This window comes from Theropithecus gelada, chromosome 15, assembly GCF_003255815.1.
Source record: "Theropithecus gelada isolate Dixy chromosome 15, Tgel_1.0, whole genome shotgun sequence".
In the NCBI taxonomy this organism is placed as follows: Eukaryota; Metazoa; Chordata; class Mammalia; order Primates; family Cercopithecidae; genus Theropithecus; species Theropithecus gelada.
In genome coordinates this window covers 4540732-4559568 of record NC_037683.1, presented here as the reverse complement: position 1 = coordinate 4559568, position 18837 = coordinate 4540732, and the positions used below count along the sequence as shown (strand labels likewise).

General features: G+C 54.2%; 1 protein-coding gene across 3 annotated transcripts in view; it reads right to left on the bottom strand.

Moving 5' to 3' along the window:
- Positions 1-18837, bottom strand: part of VAV2 (vav guanine nucleotide exchange factor 2) — a 234561-nt gene that overhangs the window by 51517 nt on the left and 164207 nt on the right. For all 3 annotated transcript variants that reach the window (XM_025360220.1, XM_025360221.1, XM_025360222.1), the window contains exon 5: positions 413-515. In XM_025360220.1, coding sequence (XP_025216005.1) covers positions 413-515 — 103 coding nt within the window. The remainder of the gene's footprint in view (positions 1-412; positions 516-18837) is intronic.

Genomic DNA, 18837 nt, shown 5'->3' with positions numbered 1-18837 from the left:
GAGGACAGGAGGGGATGGGAGGGGAGGGGAGAGCAAGAGAGGGGAGAGGACTGAAGGGGAAGGAAGGGGAGAAGAGAGAAGGGGGGGAGGGGAGGGGAGGTGAGGGGGTGGAGGGGACAGGAGGGAAGAGGAGGGGAGGGGAGGGAAAGGAAGGGGAGAGAAGAGGAGGGGAGGGGAGAGGAGGAAAAGGGAGGGGAGGGGAGAAGAGGGAAGGAGAAGGAAGGGAAGAGGAGGGGAGGGGAGGGGAGAAGAGGGAAGGGGAAGGAAGGGGAGAGGAGGGGAGGGGAGAAGAGGGAAGGGGAAGGGAGGGAAGAAGAGGGGAGGGGAGAGGAGGGAAGGGGAGAGGAGGGGAAGGGGAGGTGAGAGGAGGGGAGGTGAGAGGAGGGGAGGGGAGGAGCAGGGCAGGGCTCACCATGGGCTGCTGCACTTCCACCTTGATGATGTCCTCGTAGATGTCGTCCCCTCCATCCTCACACGGGACGCAGTCGTAGATGTCCTCCCCCAGGTCATGCTCGCTGTACAGGAGGAGGCAGGTTAGAGGGGAGGGGAGGCTCCCACCACCCTGACCGGAGAGCCGCAGAGCACGAGGGTCCATGAGGGACACAGGCAGCTGGGGCCACAGTGAGGTCACCTGCCCAGGGCCTCAGTCTACAAAGTGGGGTGGGCCCCACCTGCAGGGCTTCTGTGGGCATGAACCTGGCAGCGCAGGGAGCATCCCCCAGGGCTCTGCCTGCTGCCTCCACAACGTGCATTTCAGAGGGATCTGCCAGGACAAAGCCCCCACTTCTCCAGCCCTTTGGTAAATGCTGGGGACACAGGCCAGAGGTCCAGGGGCAGGACCCCTGCCCTCACCAGAATCTTCCCAACCCTACCTGATGGGAGCACCCAGCTCCTGCCTCCAGACCAGAAGCCTCTCTCCCCCAGCCCAAGGCTGTGACCTGGAGCCCGGAGTGCTTCCAGCTCTGCCCCGGCTCTTCCAGTCCTTGGAGCCAAGGTGCAAAGGTTCCAGGTACATGGAGGGTGACCCGGAGTTTGTCATTTGCCTTCTGAAACCAGAGCCAAAGAAATTCCCACCGAAGTCTAATACGATAAAGCTTTGTTTTAGCTCACGGTCCTACTCCAACAAGCCGCCCGTCTGCCTGCAGGACTCAGTTCACGGGTTGCCTCCTCCAAGACACCCACCAGGATCGCCACTTGGCCTGTGATCTGGACTCTTGCAGGCACCCGTGTCCTAGATGCAGCTCCTTGGCTACATTTCCAGTGACTCTGTGAGTGGCAGCAGATGAGCCTGACCCCTCCCCACACTGGGCTTCCTCAGCCCTCCTGACGCTCCACGCCTCACCTGCTGGGGTTCAGCAAGTCTCTCATTGAATCAGCACCCGAGCCAATCCAACCACCCCGTTCCCACAGGCCCTGCTGGGGGCTCACTGCACCTGGGGGCGGAGGGGCAGGAGCTATCCCAGGCCCAGACCGGTGGTGTATTCAGCCCTGCAAGCCCTCACCCCTGCACAAGGACGCATCTCACAGCCTGGGCTCAAAGTGGGCAGCAAAGTTCACTGCGGGAAGGATGGAAATAAATGCAGAGCACCCCCTTCCACTGCCACCATGACCGGCACGCAGGGAGGCGAGGCAGGGACGGAAGCCGGGGCAGGAACCATCCCTGCGGCACTCAGGAACAGGCTCCCCAGCCACGCCGTATGCCATGGCCTCATCCCGAACCTGGCCTTTGAATATCAGCTGTCGCCTTTTAAGGCTTGGGTTGGGGAGGACCATTCGAGGTCTACTTGAGAGAGGGAGGGCATGTGTGCATTCGAGGAAGGCCCTCAGCACCTTCCCTGGAGGACACGCTGCAATGCACCTGCCACACGGCGTCCGTCTGTGGGCGAAGCATCTGTGCCTCTCTAGAGGGAAAGCTGGGGGCGAGCCCAGCTCCTGCCTTGTGGAGCCTCCCGCAGGCAGGCGGGCAAAGGAGGTGGAGGAAGCTGTCACTCCGGGTCCTCCATTTTCTGCACCACTACAGGTGTGAGTGAGGCGGCTGAAAGCCGGCCAGAGGAGCAGAGCTGACAGAGGGCAGACGGCCCTGGGACAGACCGGGCTGATGGAACCCTCCAACCAGCATTCAAAAAGCCACGTACCCATGGGCAAGCCCCTCTGTGTGCCAGCACCTGTAGAAAAACAGTTATTCTTTTGGGCCTCACAGAATCCTTGGAGGTAGACAGCACTATGGCCATTGTGCAAATTAAAACAAACACACTGAGGTTAAACGGTCAGCAAGGGGCAGGGCTGTGGCACTCGCTCACTGTCCTCTCCTCTCCCTGCCCGCCCTCCACCGTGAGAGGTCCGTCTGGGTGTTGCTCAGCCGTGCGGGAGAACTGAAGCCAGGGTGAAGGCAGCCGTCAGACGGGCTGGGCCCGCAATCTGGTGACAGACGCTGCCCTGGGAACAGACATGAAGGCAGGAAGGTTGCTTGTGAGCTCACAGGTTTTCTTACTAACCCATCTCAAAGGTCCGTCCCCAGCCAGGTCCAGCACCTGCCTTAGAAACTGTCACCTGTGATGACACAAATCACCTCCCCTCCTTTCCAGATGCTGTCCCCAAGGAAACAGCCCCCACTGCTCTGCCTGCCAGGCTACCAGGGACGCAGGCAAAAGTGACGGCAGGGGTTGTTCTCAGCGGCTGCCAGCCACCCCACGTTTCCGTCACACGGCAGAGTGAGGCTGGCGGCAAAGCCTCTGTTGAGAACTCTTGACAGTTGGAGGCGAGGCGAGACGGGGAAGCTTCCAGGCTGCTGAACGAGACAACTCAAGGGCAGATGAGGCCACTCAGACTGTCTAGAGACAGACATCGGCTTTTCTCCAACAAGCCAGGTGGAAGGAGGGGGGTTGGCTGTTAAATGCTGCAAGAGCTGATGACATGGATCAAAAAAGGCTGCAAGCCGGACCTGGACAGGGGCCTGGAGGACATCCCGTGCAGGGATGGCAAATGGTCACACGGTGGGGCGTCCCAACAGAGCCCAGGGCTCCCCCCAACCACTCAGGAGCGTGTTCATAAGGACCCTATGCCACCTCCATCACGGGTCGACCAGAACCGGCTGCTGACGACATGCAACGTGTTTCCTCTCCTGCAGGAGCCCCAGGCTTGTCACAGTGCAGATGGGAAACCCAGCCCAGGCTGCTGCAGGTCTCTCAGATGTCATGGACACACATTCTTCGCTCGTGGCTCCCACCGCACTGGCCTAGCACTGCCATTTACTGAGTTCTCGATGACGTGCCTGGCTCTGACAAGGCCTGAGTGTATTCTGGGAAATACAGGATACAATCCACAATCCCGGGATGCAGGAGGCATGAGCTCCATCCCGAGCCCAAACATATTAAGGAGGGACAGGGAAGGCTGGGATGGTCAGAATCTTCCTGAACAGATGAGACTCGAAAGATGCTGCTTTGAAGCCTGGGTGGACCTAGAAAAGGGGTGTGAAAGGCAGAGTCCCCCGCCCACCTCCCTCTTCCCTGGCCCAGTCAGAACTGTCAGGCTGGGATCTAGGTACCAGTCCACATCTATGTAGCACCTGCTGCATCTCAAGCTTGGTAAGAAATGGCAAGCATAGGGTTTTCACAATATTTTTGCTAAGCTTTAGAAGGATCAAAATACACCCTTAGTGGTAACTTTCTGACAAGTGGATACACCTGGGTCACTCATGCCCTTCCACATCAAAGAGCACTTTCTTTTCATTTTATTTTTTTTTTGACACGGAGTCTGGCTCTGTCGCCCAGGCTGGAGTGCAGTGGCCGGATCTCAGCTCATTACAAGCTCCGCCTCCCGGGTTCACGCCATTCTCCTGCCTCAGCCTCCCGAGTAGCTGGGACTACAGGTGCCCACCACATCGCCCGGCTAGTTTTTTGTATTTTTTTAGTAGAGATGGGGTTTCACCGTGTTAGCCAGGATGGTCTCGATCTCCTGACCTCGTGATCTGCCCATCTCGGCCTCCCAAAGTGTTGGGATTACAGGCTTGAGCCACCGCGCCCGGCCAGAGAGCACTTTCATCTCACTGGAGCTCCTGCCCTTGCCCATCAATCTCTTTCCTGCCCCCAGCAACCACCCTTCTGATTGTTCTTCACCACAGACGAGCCTCGTCTGCAGTAGAATGTCAATGGCGTCGTGCGTTAGTTTTCATGCCTGGCTTCTTTCCCTCAACATCGGGTCTTTGAGACATCCATTCCGACTTGCCCACATCTGCAGCTCATTCCTGTTTACTGCCGAGTAATAATCCACGGCATGAATAACAACAGGTTACCCATTCTCCTTCTTGACGGACATTTGGGTTGCCTCCAAGTTTTTGGTTACTGTGAATAAAATCTGTTATATGAGCATTCAAGGTGTGTGTGTGTGTGCGCGCGCGCGCGTGCGCCTGTGCACGCATGTGTGGTGGGTGGGGGAGTTACACAGGCTTTCTTTTCCTTTGGAAACTAAATTCCACTAGGAGTGGAACTGCTGGTCAACGAGAAGGTCTAGACTGAACTTCATAAGCAGCTGACAAATGTTTTTCTAAAGTGGGTGCATTCCACACCCCCAGCCAGCAGCGCTCACCAGCCCCAGCTGCTCCACATCCTGGTCAGCTTCTGCTGTTGCCAGTCTTTTTCCATCCAGCCCCCGGAGTGCCTGTGGAGTGAAACAGAACTGTGGTTCTATTTGGCACTCTCCTGATGGCTAACGCTGCCGAGGGATCTCCTGTGTCCTTACTGTCTACCTTCCTTTGTGAAGCATCTGTTCAAGACTTTTGTCCATTTCTAAAATTTGGTGGTCTGTCTTCTTACTGAACTCAGTGAGTTCTTTACATATTCTGGATACAGGTATGTTTTGTGATTCTTCCCCCAGTCTCTAGCTCGGCTTTTCATTTTCTTAATGATATTCAAGCATTCACCTTTAATTTAATAAAACCTAATGTATCACATCTTTCTTCAGTCGCATCCTGGCTCTGTCCTGTGTCCGAAGAAATCCTCGCGTCTTGTCTAAGAAATCTTTGCTGTCTTTCAATCGCGGTATATTTTCTTACAGGAGCTGCCTAGTTTTAGCCATTATGTTTAGGTCTCTAATTCATCTCCAGTTAATTTGTGTGCGTGGTATGAAGTAGGGGTCACTGTTTTCCCACAGGAATATTCACATGTTCCAGAACAATTTCTCAAAACTTCGCTTTTTCGAGCAGGGCATGGTGGCTCATGCCTGTTCTCCCAGCTACTAAGGAGGCTGAGGAAGGAGGATTGCTTGAGTCCAGGAGTTTGAGGCTGCAGTAAGTTATGATCGTGCCACTGCACTCCAACCTGGGCAACAGAGTGAGACCCTGACTCTCAGAAAACAAACAAACAGATTGGGCGCGGTGGCTCAAGCCTGTAATCCCAGCACTTTGGGAGGCTGAGACAGGCGGATCACGAGGTCAGGAGATCGAGACCATCCTGGCTAACATGGTGAAACCCCGTCTCTACTAAAAAAATACAAAAAACTAGCCAGGCGAGGTGGCGGGCGCCTGTAGTCCCAGCTGCTTGGGAGGCTGAGGCAGGAGAATGGCGTAAACTGAGGGGGCGGAGCTTACAGTGAGCTGCAATCCGGCCACTGCACTCCAGCCTGGGCGACAGAGCGAGACTCTGTCTCAAAAATAAATAAATTAAAAAAAGAAAAAAAGAAAACAAACAAACAAAAACCTTGCTATTGGATTGCTTGGATCTCTGTCAAAAACCAATTAGCCAAATAAGGGTGAGTCTATTTTGGAAAATCTACTCTATTCCATCAGTCTATTTGTCTCTCTCTACGCTAACACCTCCGTCTCGATAGGTTTCATAGAAACTCTTGAAACCAGGTAATGTCAATCTCCTGACTTTGTTCTTCTACAAGACTGATTAAGCTATTCCAAGGCCCTCTGCATTTCCACGTAAACTGTACAACCGTCTTGTCAATTTTTAAAAAATGTCTGCTGGGATCATGACAGACACTGTACTGAGTCTACACTTTAATTTGGGGAGAACTGACATCTTAACGATAACACCTTGCAATCCACAAACATAGTATATACTTTATTTAAGTCTTCCTTAATTTCTCTCAGAGACGTTTTGTAGTATTACGACAGAGGCTTTGGAATGTAGGAAGTAGTGGGCCTTTTCTTTTTTAGCATTTTTTCTGCTTCCTTCATTCTTCCTCTTCTGAGACTGAGACTGTGTTAGATGTCCTGACATCGTCCCACATGTCTCAGGCTCTGTCCCTTCTCTCCAGGCTTCCTTCCTCCCCGTCATTCAAAGTGTGTAATTTCCAGCCTGGCGTGGTGGCGCACGCCCGTAATCCCAGCAGTTTGGGAGGCTGAGATGGGACAATCACCCGAGGTCAGGAGTTTGAGGCCAGCCTAGCCAATGTGGTGAAACCCCACCTCTACTAAGAATACAAAACTTAGCTGGGTGTAGTGGTGAGCTCCTGTAATCCCAGCTACTTGGGAGACTGAGACAGGATAATTGCTTGAGCCTGGGAGAAGGAGCTTGCAGTGAGCCGAGATTGCACCATTGCACTCCAGCCTGGGAGACAAGAGCAAAACTCTGTTTCAAAAAAATAAAAAAATAGGCCAGGTGCGGTGGCTCATGCCTGTAATCCCAGCACTTCGGGAGGCCGAGGCGGGCGGATCATGATGTCAGGAGATCGAGACCATGGTGAAACCCCGTCTTTACTAAAAATACAAAATAATTAGCCAGCAAGGTGGGGGGCACCTGTAGTCCCAGCTACTGGGGAGGCTGAAGCAGGAGAATGGCGTGAACCCGAGAGGCAGAGCTTGCAGTGAGCCGAGATCGTACCATTGCACTCCAGCCTGGGTGACAGAGCGAGACTCCGTCTCAAAAAAATAATAATAAAATGAAATTTAAAAAATAAAATAACTAAAAAATAAAATAATAAAGTGCGTAACTTCCACTGGAGTATCTTCAAGTTAAACAACTCTTCCCTGTGCCGTGTGCAGCGACTGTTCATTTCGGATATTGTGCTTTTCAGTTTGAGAATTTCCATTTGCCAGTTTTCGGTAGTTTCTATTTCCCTGCTGAGGCTCCTCATCTGTTCATTCATTCATTGCACATTTTCCTCTAAGTCCTTGACCCTATTTATACCAGCTGCTGTGATGGGGTGATTTTGTATGTGAATTTGCCTGGGCTAAGGACTCCCCAGAGAGCTGGTGAAGCGTTATTTCTAGGTGTGTCTGTGAAGGGGTTTCCTGAAGAGACTGACATTTGAATCAGAAGACCAAGTAAAGATTCACCCTCACCAATGCGGATGGGTGTCATCCACTCCATGGAGGGCACAAGTAGAACAAAAAAGGTGGAGGGCGGCTGGGCGCGGTGGCTCACGTCTGTAATCTTAGCACTTTGGGAGGCCGAGGTGGGTGGATCACGAGGTCAGGAGATCGAGACCACCCTGGCTAACACGGTGAAACCCCGTCTCCACTAAAAAAAATACAAAAAAATTAGCCAGGCGTGGTGGCAGGCACCTGTAGTCCCAGCTACTCGGGAGGCTGAGGCAGGAGAATGACATGAACCCAGAAGGCAGAGCGTGCAGTGAGCCGAGATTGCGCCACTGCACTCTAGCCTGGGCAACAGAGCGAGACTCTGTATCAAAAAAAAAAAAAAAAAAGGGGTGGAAGGTGACGAACTTGTTCTCTTCTGAAGTTGAGACATCCATCGTTTCCCGCCCTCTGACATCGGAACTCCTCCTGGTTGTCAGATCTTCAGACTCCAGAACACACACCAGCTCCTGCCCACCCCGTACCAGGACTCAGGCCTTTGGCCCTGGGCTGACACATCACTGGCTCCCTGGTTCTCTGACCTTTGGACTCAGACTTAAGTTTTCCTGGGTCTCCAGCTTGCAGGCAGCATATGGCGGGACTTTCTGGCCTCCGTAATTGCGAAAGCCAATTCCCATAATAAATCCCCTCAGCCATCTACAGAGATCCCCACTGGTTATGCTTCTTGGAAGCCGCCAATTGCAACATCTGGGTCATCTGAAGGTTGGCTTCCATTGACTTTTCTTTTCTGAGCATGACTCACTTTCTCCTGTTTCTTGCGTTTGGTGATTTCCTTCTTGGACCTGAGATGCTATGAGCGATACTCAGCCTCCTGAGTAGCTGGGATTACAGGCACTCACCACGATGCCCAGCTGATTGTTTTATTTTTCATAGAGGATGGGGTTTCACCATGTTGGTCAGGCTGGTCTCAAACTCCCGGCCTCAAGCAATGCGCCCGCCTTGGCCTCCAAAAGTGCTGCGATTACAGGCATGAGCCACCGCGCCCAGCCACACCTGTGTCATTTTCCTTTCTTTAATCCATGACTACGAGGAACATTCCTTCATACAGGCTCATTCTTCATGCACCACTTCCCATTAACCTCTTGTCATTCGCCCAGGGCACCGAGGTTAAAAGTGAGCAACCTCACGCCTGTAATCCCAGCACTTTGGGAGGCCGAGGCGGGCGGATCACAAGGTCAGGAGATCTAGACCATCCTGGCTAACACGGTGAAACCCCGTCTCTATTTTAAAAAATACCAAAAAATGAGCTGGGTGTGGTGGCGGGCGCCTGTAGTCCCAGCTACTCGGGAGGCTGAGGCAGGAGAATGGCATGAACCCAGGAGGCGGAGCTTGCAGGAAGCCAAGATAGCACCACTGCACTCCAGCTTGGGCGACAGAGCAAGACTCCATCTCAAAAAAAAAAAAAAAAAGAGTGAGCAACCAAAAACACTAGAGGAGAAGCTGTATTTGGGAATCTTTGTCTGGGACAGAATCATCTTAAACATGCACACAACATCCCTTCTCTCCCTTCCATCCAATGTCAGTTATCCAAAGCCTGTTGATACTGGGGGCGTGGAACCTGGGGTCACCCAGTTCTGACTGTCACACCCTTAGGCTTCCTTCCTACCAGGCCCTCCTTGTGGAGCCCAGAGCACTGGCCGTCGGCCTGGCTACATGGACGGCACTTCTCATTCGTCAAAAGTACTCTCCCAACCATCTGTGTTCTGGTCAATGAACACTGGGAGAGACAGGTTCCTGCGTGTCATTTCAAATTCTAAAACAGTGGAACTGAAATTTCATGACACACATATTCTAAATTATGAGAGAGGGAGAAATAAAGGGAACAGTAAAGAAGTGCTTTTTTTAAAAATAAAATTAAATTAGGAAAATAAAATCAAACGTATTTGATTAAATAAATGTTAATAATATAAACTTAGTAATTAAGATAAAAACCTACCAGATTTAACAGGTTTAACCAATATTTCCCCTACGACCAATTCTGCATCAGAAACATGTTGGGTCCTTGGGACAGAGGGGACAATGGCCATCTGTCCCAATGACCTCACAGTCTAAGTGGGGAGACTGACCGGCCAGCAGCTGCATCTGAATCCTGGCACCAGGAGATCTCCCAGGTATGGAACAGATCCTAGAGGCAGATGCTACTGGGGGTAACAAGCTCTGCCCCACAATAGCTCCTTTCCTTTGGCTATCACTGACGTGGAAATGCCACTGCTACCTGGCTTCTTGGCAAAGGTGCCATCTCCATAAACAAGTTTGTGGCACAGGGAGGTGACACATGACCAGTCTTAGTCACCTGGAAGGCAGGTTCACTTACGTCATGACCAGCAGGCCCAGTGTACCTGAGGGCCACAGCTGTCCACCGGGAGGAAGAGGGAGCCCTCAGGGTCTGGGTTGGGAGAGGGGTACACCATGAATGGGCCCTTCAGATCCACTGAGGGGTTTGAAGTCTCCTAGGAGTGCGGGACAGTGACAGGGGAGGGGGTCCCATTGTGCAAGGACCCTCACCTCGGCATTCTCACTAGACATGAGCTTGACGAAGACTCAGCTAAGACCCAGCCCACGGAACCAGAGCCAGCCCCCCATGACCCTCCACGCAATCCCAGAGGAAGGACCGGGCTGTCGTGGCTTCTCTCTGGACCCAGCCCACTCTCCCACAGTCCTTGAAAAGCACCCCAAGGCCCTGCCATGTCTGCAAGTGGCTCCGGAATCTCCGTGGCACAATTACATCACCTCCCGTAGCTGTGTGGCAGGTGGCCGTGTCACACACTGATCCTTTTCACATCAGTGTCTCGGCTAGAAAGAAGTGTGCATGGAGCCTCCGTGTCATCAGAGGCTACAATTCGTGGAAAAACTCCACACCCATGCCACACCAGAGTCTGGTCCACAGAGCTGGCCCATCCTCATCACTTCGGAACGGGCGGGCCACAGTGGGTCTCTTGTTGGCAGGAACTTGACTCTCGCTCCTGAGCTCCTGGAGGGGAGGCGGTGAGGCAAACTGGGGTTGTCTTTGTAGACCTTCCTGTTTCTAGCTGTGTCACTGTGGGCAGGATAACCTAAGCTTCAGTTCCCCCATCTGCAACGGGAGGGGGACAGTTGCAAGGATCAGCCATCACGTACAAGACCAGTAGAGGCTGAGCATACAGTAGGTGCTCAATAAGTGGGAGCGTGGCCCATCACCCCAGAGGGCGGAAGGAGGCACTCATTCAATGAGACGGCATTTAGCACAGGGGCCGGGGCTCAACACACAGAAGTGGCCAGCATTAAAAATGACAGATTTTTTTTAAAACCTAGGAGACTAGAAAGTTGGACGGGGGGGTTGGTGCTGCTTTAATTTCTGCTCAGCTGTGTCACTTTCATAGGTTTCAGGGGTCATTCTTCTCTGTCCGGTGGCCCATGAGGAGGCCCGACATGGCCAGGCAGGAATGTGGAAGCCCAGATGTGAATGGACCTCCAAGGTCAGACCCGAGCCCAAGCCCAGCTCCCTCCACCCCGGGCCAGTGACCACCCCTCCTTCCTTCCTGCCCTGTCTCATCCTCTCGCTACCGCTGTTTTCTGGGAGTCAGCTGCGCTGACAGATGCTAAATCCCGACCATTATTTTTGTCCTCACAATAGCCTGAAATCTTCCAGCAGGGGCCCTGTGCACGGCTGCGGTCCTCCAGGGACAGCAAAACCTGCCACCTTCACCTGCTGCCCGAGACCCCGAGGCCCCAGCCCAACAGCCTCGCCCGCCTGCCCCGATTCTGTTACAGAAAGGCAGCTGCTCAGAGGCCGTCGCCCCCGCCGCCCACAGAAAATCAAAGAAAACCAACAAACTCTGCTTTCTGCCCCTGGTGAGCCTGTGTGTTTACGACGGACATAAAATAGTGCTGCTGACAGGCTCGGATGCGCCGCACTGGCCCCGGGCTGTCTGATGCCGCCAAGCAGGGTACCAAGCTGCCATTAGTGTGTTACTAGGAAACCGAGTTGGACATTTCCTGACCTCGGTCCACACCACAGGTGCTTCATCCCCAGGGGGCTGGAGTGGGGACGGCAGAGAAAGGGCACATCAAGCCTCTGAAGAAGCTGGCTGGGAACTGGATGGTGTGCATGTAGGGAAGGACGGATGGACAGATAGACAGGCAGGCAAGATCCACTTTACACATCAGGGAGCTCGTTCTCACACACCCTGGCAGACCCTCACCATGACCCGTGAGGGAGGGAGGCCTTGCTTTTTCTACAGGTGGGGAAACCAGGACTCAAAGAGGGCATGGGAGTCACCCAGCTCGCCAAGCCATGTATGCGCGCACCTGCACAGGCCTCGGCTACTGGATTCCCGGAAGGAGACCCGTCCACCAGACTGTCCCTCCTGGCCGTAACTCCCTCTTTTGGGGGGATTCTTTCTAAGCAGTAAAAGAGCCTCCCACCATCTAAAAATATTCAGTAACCAAAAAAGAACAGCCCCTGGGGCCAGGTCACAAGGACTGGGCCCAGGGGAATGTCTCGGGCCACAACACACAGTTTCAATTCCTCCTTTGCCATGTGAAGCATGCTGTGTGACCTCCGGCAAGTCACCTACCCTCTCTGAGCCTTAATTTGTGCAACTGCAAAATGGGTGCTGAAGCACCGACCCTGAAGTGTTGTGAGGGCTGAGATGAAGTGGCAAAGCCTAGGGCCTGGCTCTCAGGGGACAGGAGCGGGGACTGTCGAACAGCGTATGGACCTATGGCTCAGATCCTCCAGTACAGGAATCATGAATGCTCTCGGGACCTCATTACCCCCAGCCCTTCCTCCTACCACAGTGCACCAGGCCCAGGCCTAATTAGGTGTCCTCTCTGTGCTTCGCTCCCTCACAAATGACCCTTCTGGAGCGTTTATCTCGGCAGTGAGAAACCAAAGCAGGAAGTCAAGGGAAAGTCGGTGGCAGAGACTGTCCTGCTGTCCTTTCTAAGCATCTGGTGAAGGTAAACTTCAATTCAGCCTGGTAGGGTTGGGGGCTACTTCTTAGAGAAGGTGACCTGTGGGCTGGGTTTTGTAGAATGAATAGGAGTTGGGCGGTCAATATAGGAGATACTATGTACATGATGGGACTTCTACAGTAAAACCCAGCATGTGACGCGTGTTCATTTTAGAGCAATATTTGTTAAGTGCCACTGTGTGTCAGTCAGGTCGATGCTGAACACAGGGAAATAATGTCAAAAGGGGAGAAGTCTTCCTCTTCCGGAAGAGTACCAGGAATGAGATTTAGGGAGGGAGGGACCTTCATCAGACACAACGCAGCCCCCTCGTTCGGGCTGCAGCCCAGCTGTCTACTCGTTCCTGGAAAACAGCAAGATGAATGTGTGTGTCTTTAAAGCCGCCTCTTCTGTGCCGGTCCCCTCCCTCTACAGAGACCGCATTAAATGAGACCGGAGAGTTGGTGTGACCGAATCGGCCCTGAAAGCACTCGAGTGTAACGAGGTATTAAACATGAAAACCCCTGGAAGTCCCAGGCCATACCTGCTCTCACACACACGGGAATGTGGAGCGGGTGGGGTGGTCACGCGTGCCTGCTCTGCGTGCGTCAGAGGGCTCCCCTGCCACCTCCCACTGAGAAGGAACAAATGGCCTCTTCCTCAGTGCTGGGGGTGGGGGAGCAGGGTTGCGAGGTCACTGAAGCCCCCAGCCACATGGCAGCAGGGCCTCTGCAGACAGCTGGGGCCCACTGTGGTGCCAGAGTACCAAGGGGCCAACAAGACGTCCGAGGGGGCGGGGAGAGCCCCTGAAAGCACGGCGCTCTCACCCCAACCAGCTGCAGCCTCCACAGCCAGCCCCACAGGGAAGTACTGATGGCTCCGTTAACAGGGAAGGTGAGGACAGGGAGCCCCCGCCCAGCAGTCCCGCAGCCACCTCCTGACAGGGACCGGGCTTGTCTAGACCACAAGAGCGAGAAAGGCTGGACTGCGTACACAGGATCACCTCCAAGCCAGACCCATTGGCCCTCGGTTCCCGGGAACAGACACAGAAAAGACCCAGACACTCCTAAAACCCCAGCCCAAAGCAAGGCAGTGAGTGGCCTGGCACAGAGGGCAAGAGCAGGTTTCCTAAATCACACTTTGGCAAATCCTATGCACTCTTCAAAATGAACACCTCCTCCAGGAAGCCTTCCTGCCCTCCTGGCTTGTCAGGGTCTGCCCCAGAGGCTGCTGCCTGAATAGCACATGTAGGAGGTAGAGGAGTCTCAAGAATGAGAAGTGCAGGGGCTCACAAGAGTCCCAGGTCCCAGGTCTGTGGGACAGGGGTCTTTTAGCCACCCCTGGGGTTAGGGAGTGGTGGTCTGACAATGACCCTCGGAGACACAGAGCTGGGCTCAAATTGCAGCTCTGCCCCCTAGTTCTGTGTGACCCTGACCAGGCGCCTGCCTCTCTCAGAGCCCAGTCTGCTTCCTGTCCAGGCAGAGGGTTCAGGGCTCCGCCTGCAGGGCTCAGTGAGACGTAACTGGAAGTGTCTTGACAGAGGCACCCTCCGGGGATGCTGGCTTCATTCACTCCATTCAACCAATCCCCACAGCCAGGCCTGGCCTCACAGTCACACCGAGCAGCAAGAGCCCTCGGCAGTATTTCAGGGAGCCACACGCTGCCAAGGAGAAGCCCAGGTGGGGCCAAGCACGCAGTCTTAAAGGGTCTGTTGTGCAAATGAGGCACCACGGCCATCGGGGAGGCAGCTCCAAGCAGATGATGCCACAGTCCAGCCACGGGTGTCCTTGTCGATGAAGGACCTGGCGGGGCAAAGGCCTTTCTGTCCCAGCCGTCAGCCGCCTTAAGAAACCCCACCTGTCTTCCATCCCTCCAGCCACCCCTCCATCCCCGCACAAGCCTCGGGCCACTAGGGAGGGACAGGAGGACACCTGTCAACACCTCCGCTGGGGCAGGGGGCTTCATTCCGGCCTCCTTCAGACCAGGGCAGGGTTGATGTGTGCCTGGGACCGGGGGCTGTCTAACAGGGCTGGATTCATTTGCTTGTTTCTCGTGGGGCCGTTTTCGTGGTGTCTGCTTGCTTTTTTTTTTTTTTTTTGAGACGGAGTCTCGCTCTGTCGCCCAGGAGACAGTGGAGCGCAGTGGCCGGATCTCAGCTCACTGCAAGCTCCGCCTCCCGGGTTTACGCCATTCTCCTGCCTCAGCCTCCCAAGTAGCTGGGACTACAGGCGCCCGCCACCTCGCCCGGCTAGTTTTTTGTATTTTTTTTTTAGTAGAGACGAGGTTTCACCATGTTAGCCAGGATGGTCTCGATCTCCTGACCTTGTGATCCGCCCGTCTCGGCCTCCCAAACTGCTGGGATTACAGGCTTGAGCCACCGCGCCCGCCAAGTGTGTCCTTTCAAACTTGTCTCCTTTGGAAAAACAATCCTCTGGGGCAGACATAAGGCATCCCAGACCCAGCCTCTCCCAGCTCAACTCAGGCTCCACACGCAGGCGTCCTCCACAACGTGGACCTCCCAGCGTGAAGATGAACGTACGTGAGCTCAGGAGATGGTATCTAAACAAACCTCCTTTGGGAGAAGTGGGCAGGGTGAGGACAACGGCGGGGAGGGTGGGCCACAGAAGACAGTGATTTGTTCCTCACTCCTTGTCCACCTGCAGACAAACGGCACAGCACAGAGTGGCCAAGGCCCCAGGGCAGGATCCAGTGGGATAAGCACGGCCTCTCCCCTCCCAGGTCACCACCAGCAGGCAGCTCCCGCTCACTCCCCACGTAGAAAGAAGACGTCCAAACCTCCTCGACACCAGAAACTCCTTCTACATTTTATGCATCCTAAAAAATTATCCCAACGATGCTAACATGACACATTTAAAGCTGCACAGTCATTTTATGATGCAATAAAGCATGCAGCTCTACATTCGCGGATAAATTACACTCCCTGCCGTGTCACCATCACATTTGTTTAAGCCTGAAAATCACTTCAGCTCCCAGGAAAGTGAAACCAGTGTCATGCAAAGCAGGCTCCTAAATCATAAAATTGTGGATTCGTCAAGCTCAGAGGGATTCACAGACCTTCCGGGCGGACGCTTTCATTTCAGAGACCGGGAAACTGAGGCCCTGAGTGGCATTTAACCCGCCCAGAGCAGCAGCCCCTTGAAAGGAAAGGAAAGGCCAGCTAGACCTTGGGCCCTGACGACTCGCCACACTAAAGCAGCCAGCAGCCCCGGCCTCACATCCACGCCCTCGCCCAGAGCCCCGGCCCCAGGATCTCCCTCCCCGCTGGCACTCAGGGGCCGTTCTCCCCTCAAGGATGCTCCTGCTCAGAGGCTCTCTGGGGAGAAGCCAGGAGGACAAGTGGTTCCTGACAGAGCCTGGCTGTGTCTGGGATCACTCCCTCCTCATGCAGCCACTGGAGTCGGTGGGGTGCCCTCCCACAGCAGCCTGTGGGGTCACAGGACCCCGTTCTGCAGACAAGGATGCTCCTGGTGAGGCATGTTTAGCAGCTGGCTGTCAAACATCTAGCAGCACACCCCGGGAAGAGGATCCAGGTCCAACCACCCCACCCCCAGCCACACAGGATCAAGTGGTTGGCTAAATAAAGCTCGGTCTCATGTCCACGTCCTTCCTTTGGCCTCTCATCTGCCCCGAGTGAGAGCTTTCAGATTTCTCCCGTGTCCCTTCAATTCCCCTAAGAATTCTCAGGGGCTTCTCACCTGCTGGCACCACAGGAGGGAGGACAGAGGCAGGCGGCCTGGCCCTGCTGGGGACTAGGGTGTGCAGCCTACTTCACAGACAGCCAAGGGCCGCCCTGCTACAGTGGCACCAGTGTCCTCGCAAGACACACTCATCATGGCACTCTGTGGCACCCAATCCGGGTGCCCTTTCCAGATCCTCCTCCATCGAGACCTGGAAGCCTTCCCAGGGCCCCCCACAGACTGCAGGGGACCACGCTCAGCCTCAGTGAACAGAAAATACGAACGAGGAACAGCTGGCTGCAGTGCCAGGAGGGAACCAGGAACAGCTGGCTGCAGTGCCAGGAGGGGGACAGAGGACCCCGGAACTCCAGGCCAGAGCGATCGGAGGGATGTTTCTCGAAGCTGGGAGGAAGAAGCCACTGTGCCAGCTACCGCTGTGCCCACTGAGGCTGACCACCTACCACTGTGGTGTAGGATCATCGCCACCTACCACTGTGCCCACTGGGGCCGACCACTGAGTAGGATCATCGCCACCTACCGCTGTGCCCACTGAGGCCGACCACTGAGTAGGATCATCGCCACCTACCTCTGTGCCCACTGAGGCCGACCACTGAGTAGGATCATCGCCACCTACCGCTGTGCCCACTGGGGCTGACCACTGAGTAGGATCATCACCACCTACCACTGTGCCCACTGGGGCTGACCACCGAGCACGGACATCGCCGGCATGCAGCCACCTTCCTGGACCCCCTGCAGCCAGCACAGGCTGACCCAAGGTGTCCTTCTACTGCGAGGAAAGCACTGTCACTGCAGTGCCACCAGGCTGGCGTCACAGCAGGCATTTTGATGTGGGCCCTGTGTCTTCCTGGGGGAAGGGTGGTCCTCCCTGTGAGTCCCCGGGGAACTTCCAGAATTCCCATACCTTGCAAACACCAAGCCTTATCCCACAATAGCACAATATACTGGACTTGCGCTGGAACAACCCTCAGCTACGCCTCCAGATGGGGAGCCTCACCTTGCCCTCCAGCCTCGCCTTCCACACCCTGCCCAGCTCCTCGTGCTGGGATACTGCCCCGGTCTTCAGCAAGCTCCTCCTTGGGCGCTGAGGTCCGGCTGTCCCTTCTTCTGAGGAGCCTTCCTTTCTTTCTGACCTAGCACTCCGCCAGCCCCACTCTGCTCCCACAGCCAACTGTCTTGTGCCTGTCACTCTTCTATGTACAAACCTGCCTCTGGACCCCAGGCTGGGAGCCCCCCAGTGCAGGCATGTAGCCCGGGGCCCCCAAGAGTGGGGCAGGAACGAGAAGGGAAGCACGGTGCCTGCCAAGGAAAAGCCATTATGCAAATGCAAGGTACTGATTATTAGAGCAATTTAAAAACAGGCCGTCCATTTGGGCTTATTTTGCTTGATAAAGCATTTTTAAGTGGCAATATTTTGTGTTAATTTTTTCAACCAGCTGCTCTTATTATTTGACTATGCATTATTCAAAGCTCTCAAAAGCGAGCTTAGAGCACTTGAGAAAGTAACTTCAGTGTTATACGTGCCCACGCAGGGGACTGTTTCCAGCTCCCAGAAAGATGTTCTGGATCCAAGACCCGTGCGACCCGGCACACAGCCACTGGCCACGTGCCATGTGTGGCTGTCCGGCTCACAACATTACAAGCTGCAGTGATCAGCGCCCAAGTGCAAGCTCCATGCCAGATCAGAGGACTCAGTGCAACAACCACAAAACATACGCTGCTCGAGGATGATCTGTGATACTGATCACAAGGTGACCCAGATAATATTTTGAATATGCTGGGTTAAATATAACATACATTTTTTTTTCTTTTTTTTGAGAGACAAGGTCTTGCTCTGTCGCTCAGGCTGGAGGGCAGTGACAGGATCTATGTTGCCCAGGCTGGTCTCGAACTTCTGGCCTCAAGCAATCCCAAAGTGAACTGCTGGGATTACAAGTGTAAGCCACTATGCCCAGCCTATAAAATACATTCTTAAGATTAGTTTCATTTGTCCCTTCTTATTTTTTGACGTGGCTCTGCTGTAATCCCACCACACTACCCTGAAACTGTCCTTCGGTTTCCACACTCCCCATGGGGCCTGGGTCTTGGGAGGCAGGAAATGTGTCTTCATCTTAATGTGTTTCCAGCTCCTGGTCCCAAGACTGACACACAGAGAGTGTTTAGGAACCAGCTGACGATGGAATGAACGATGATTGTGTGAATGAATGAAAGCATACAGGCACTCACACGGTGCCCGTCGCTGGTCTCCTAAAACCGCATTTCCAGATTCCTTGGGAGACAGCTGCATCTGTGAGCCAGTGTTTGACTTTTCCCCAAACAGCTGCAGAGTGTCTGGGGTCTGGGTAGCCAGGGGAGTCCTTTAGACATTCAAGGTGACCCTCATGTTGGGCGTCTGGCTATGGGCCCAAAGCAAAGAACAGGTGCGTTCTGCTCCAAACATCCCTTCCCTCTCCTCACTCCTGTGCCTGGTGATATGGTCTGGCTGTGTCCCCACCCAAATCTCATCTTGAATTGTAGTTCCCATAATCCCCGTGTGTTGTAGGAGGGACCTGGTGGGAGGTCATGGAATCATGGAGGCGGTGACCCTCATATCCCTCATACTGTTCTCGTGATAGTGAGTGAGTTCTCACAAGATCTGATAGTTTTATAAGGGGCTTTCCCCTTTTTGCTCTGCACTTCTCCTTGCTGCTGCCATGTGAAGAAGGGCATGTCTGCTTCCCCTTCTGCCATGACTGTAAGTTTCCTGGGGCCTCCCCAGCCCTCTGGAACTGTGAGTCAACTAAACCTCTTTCCTTTCTAATTCAAGGAATCTTTCAACTATAATACTAATGCACCTGGCTTCTGATTAGGCCATTTCCCCAGCTCCAG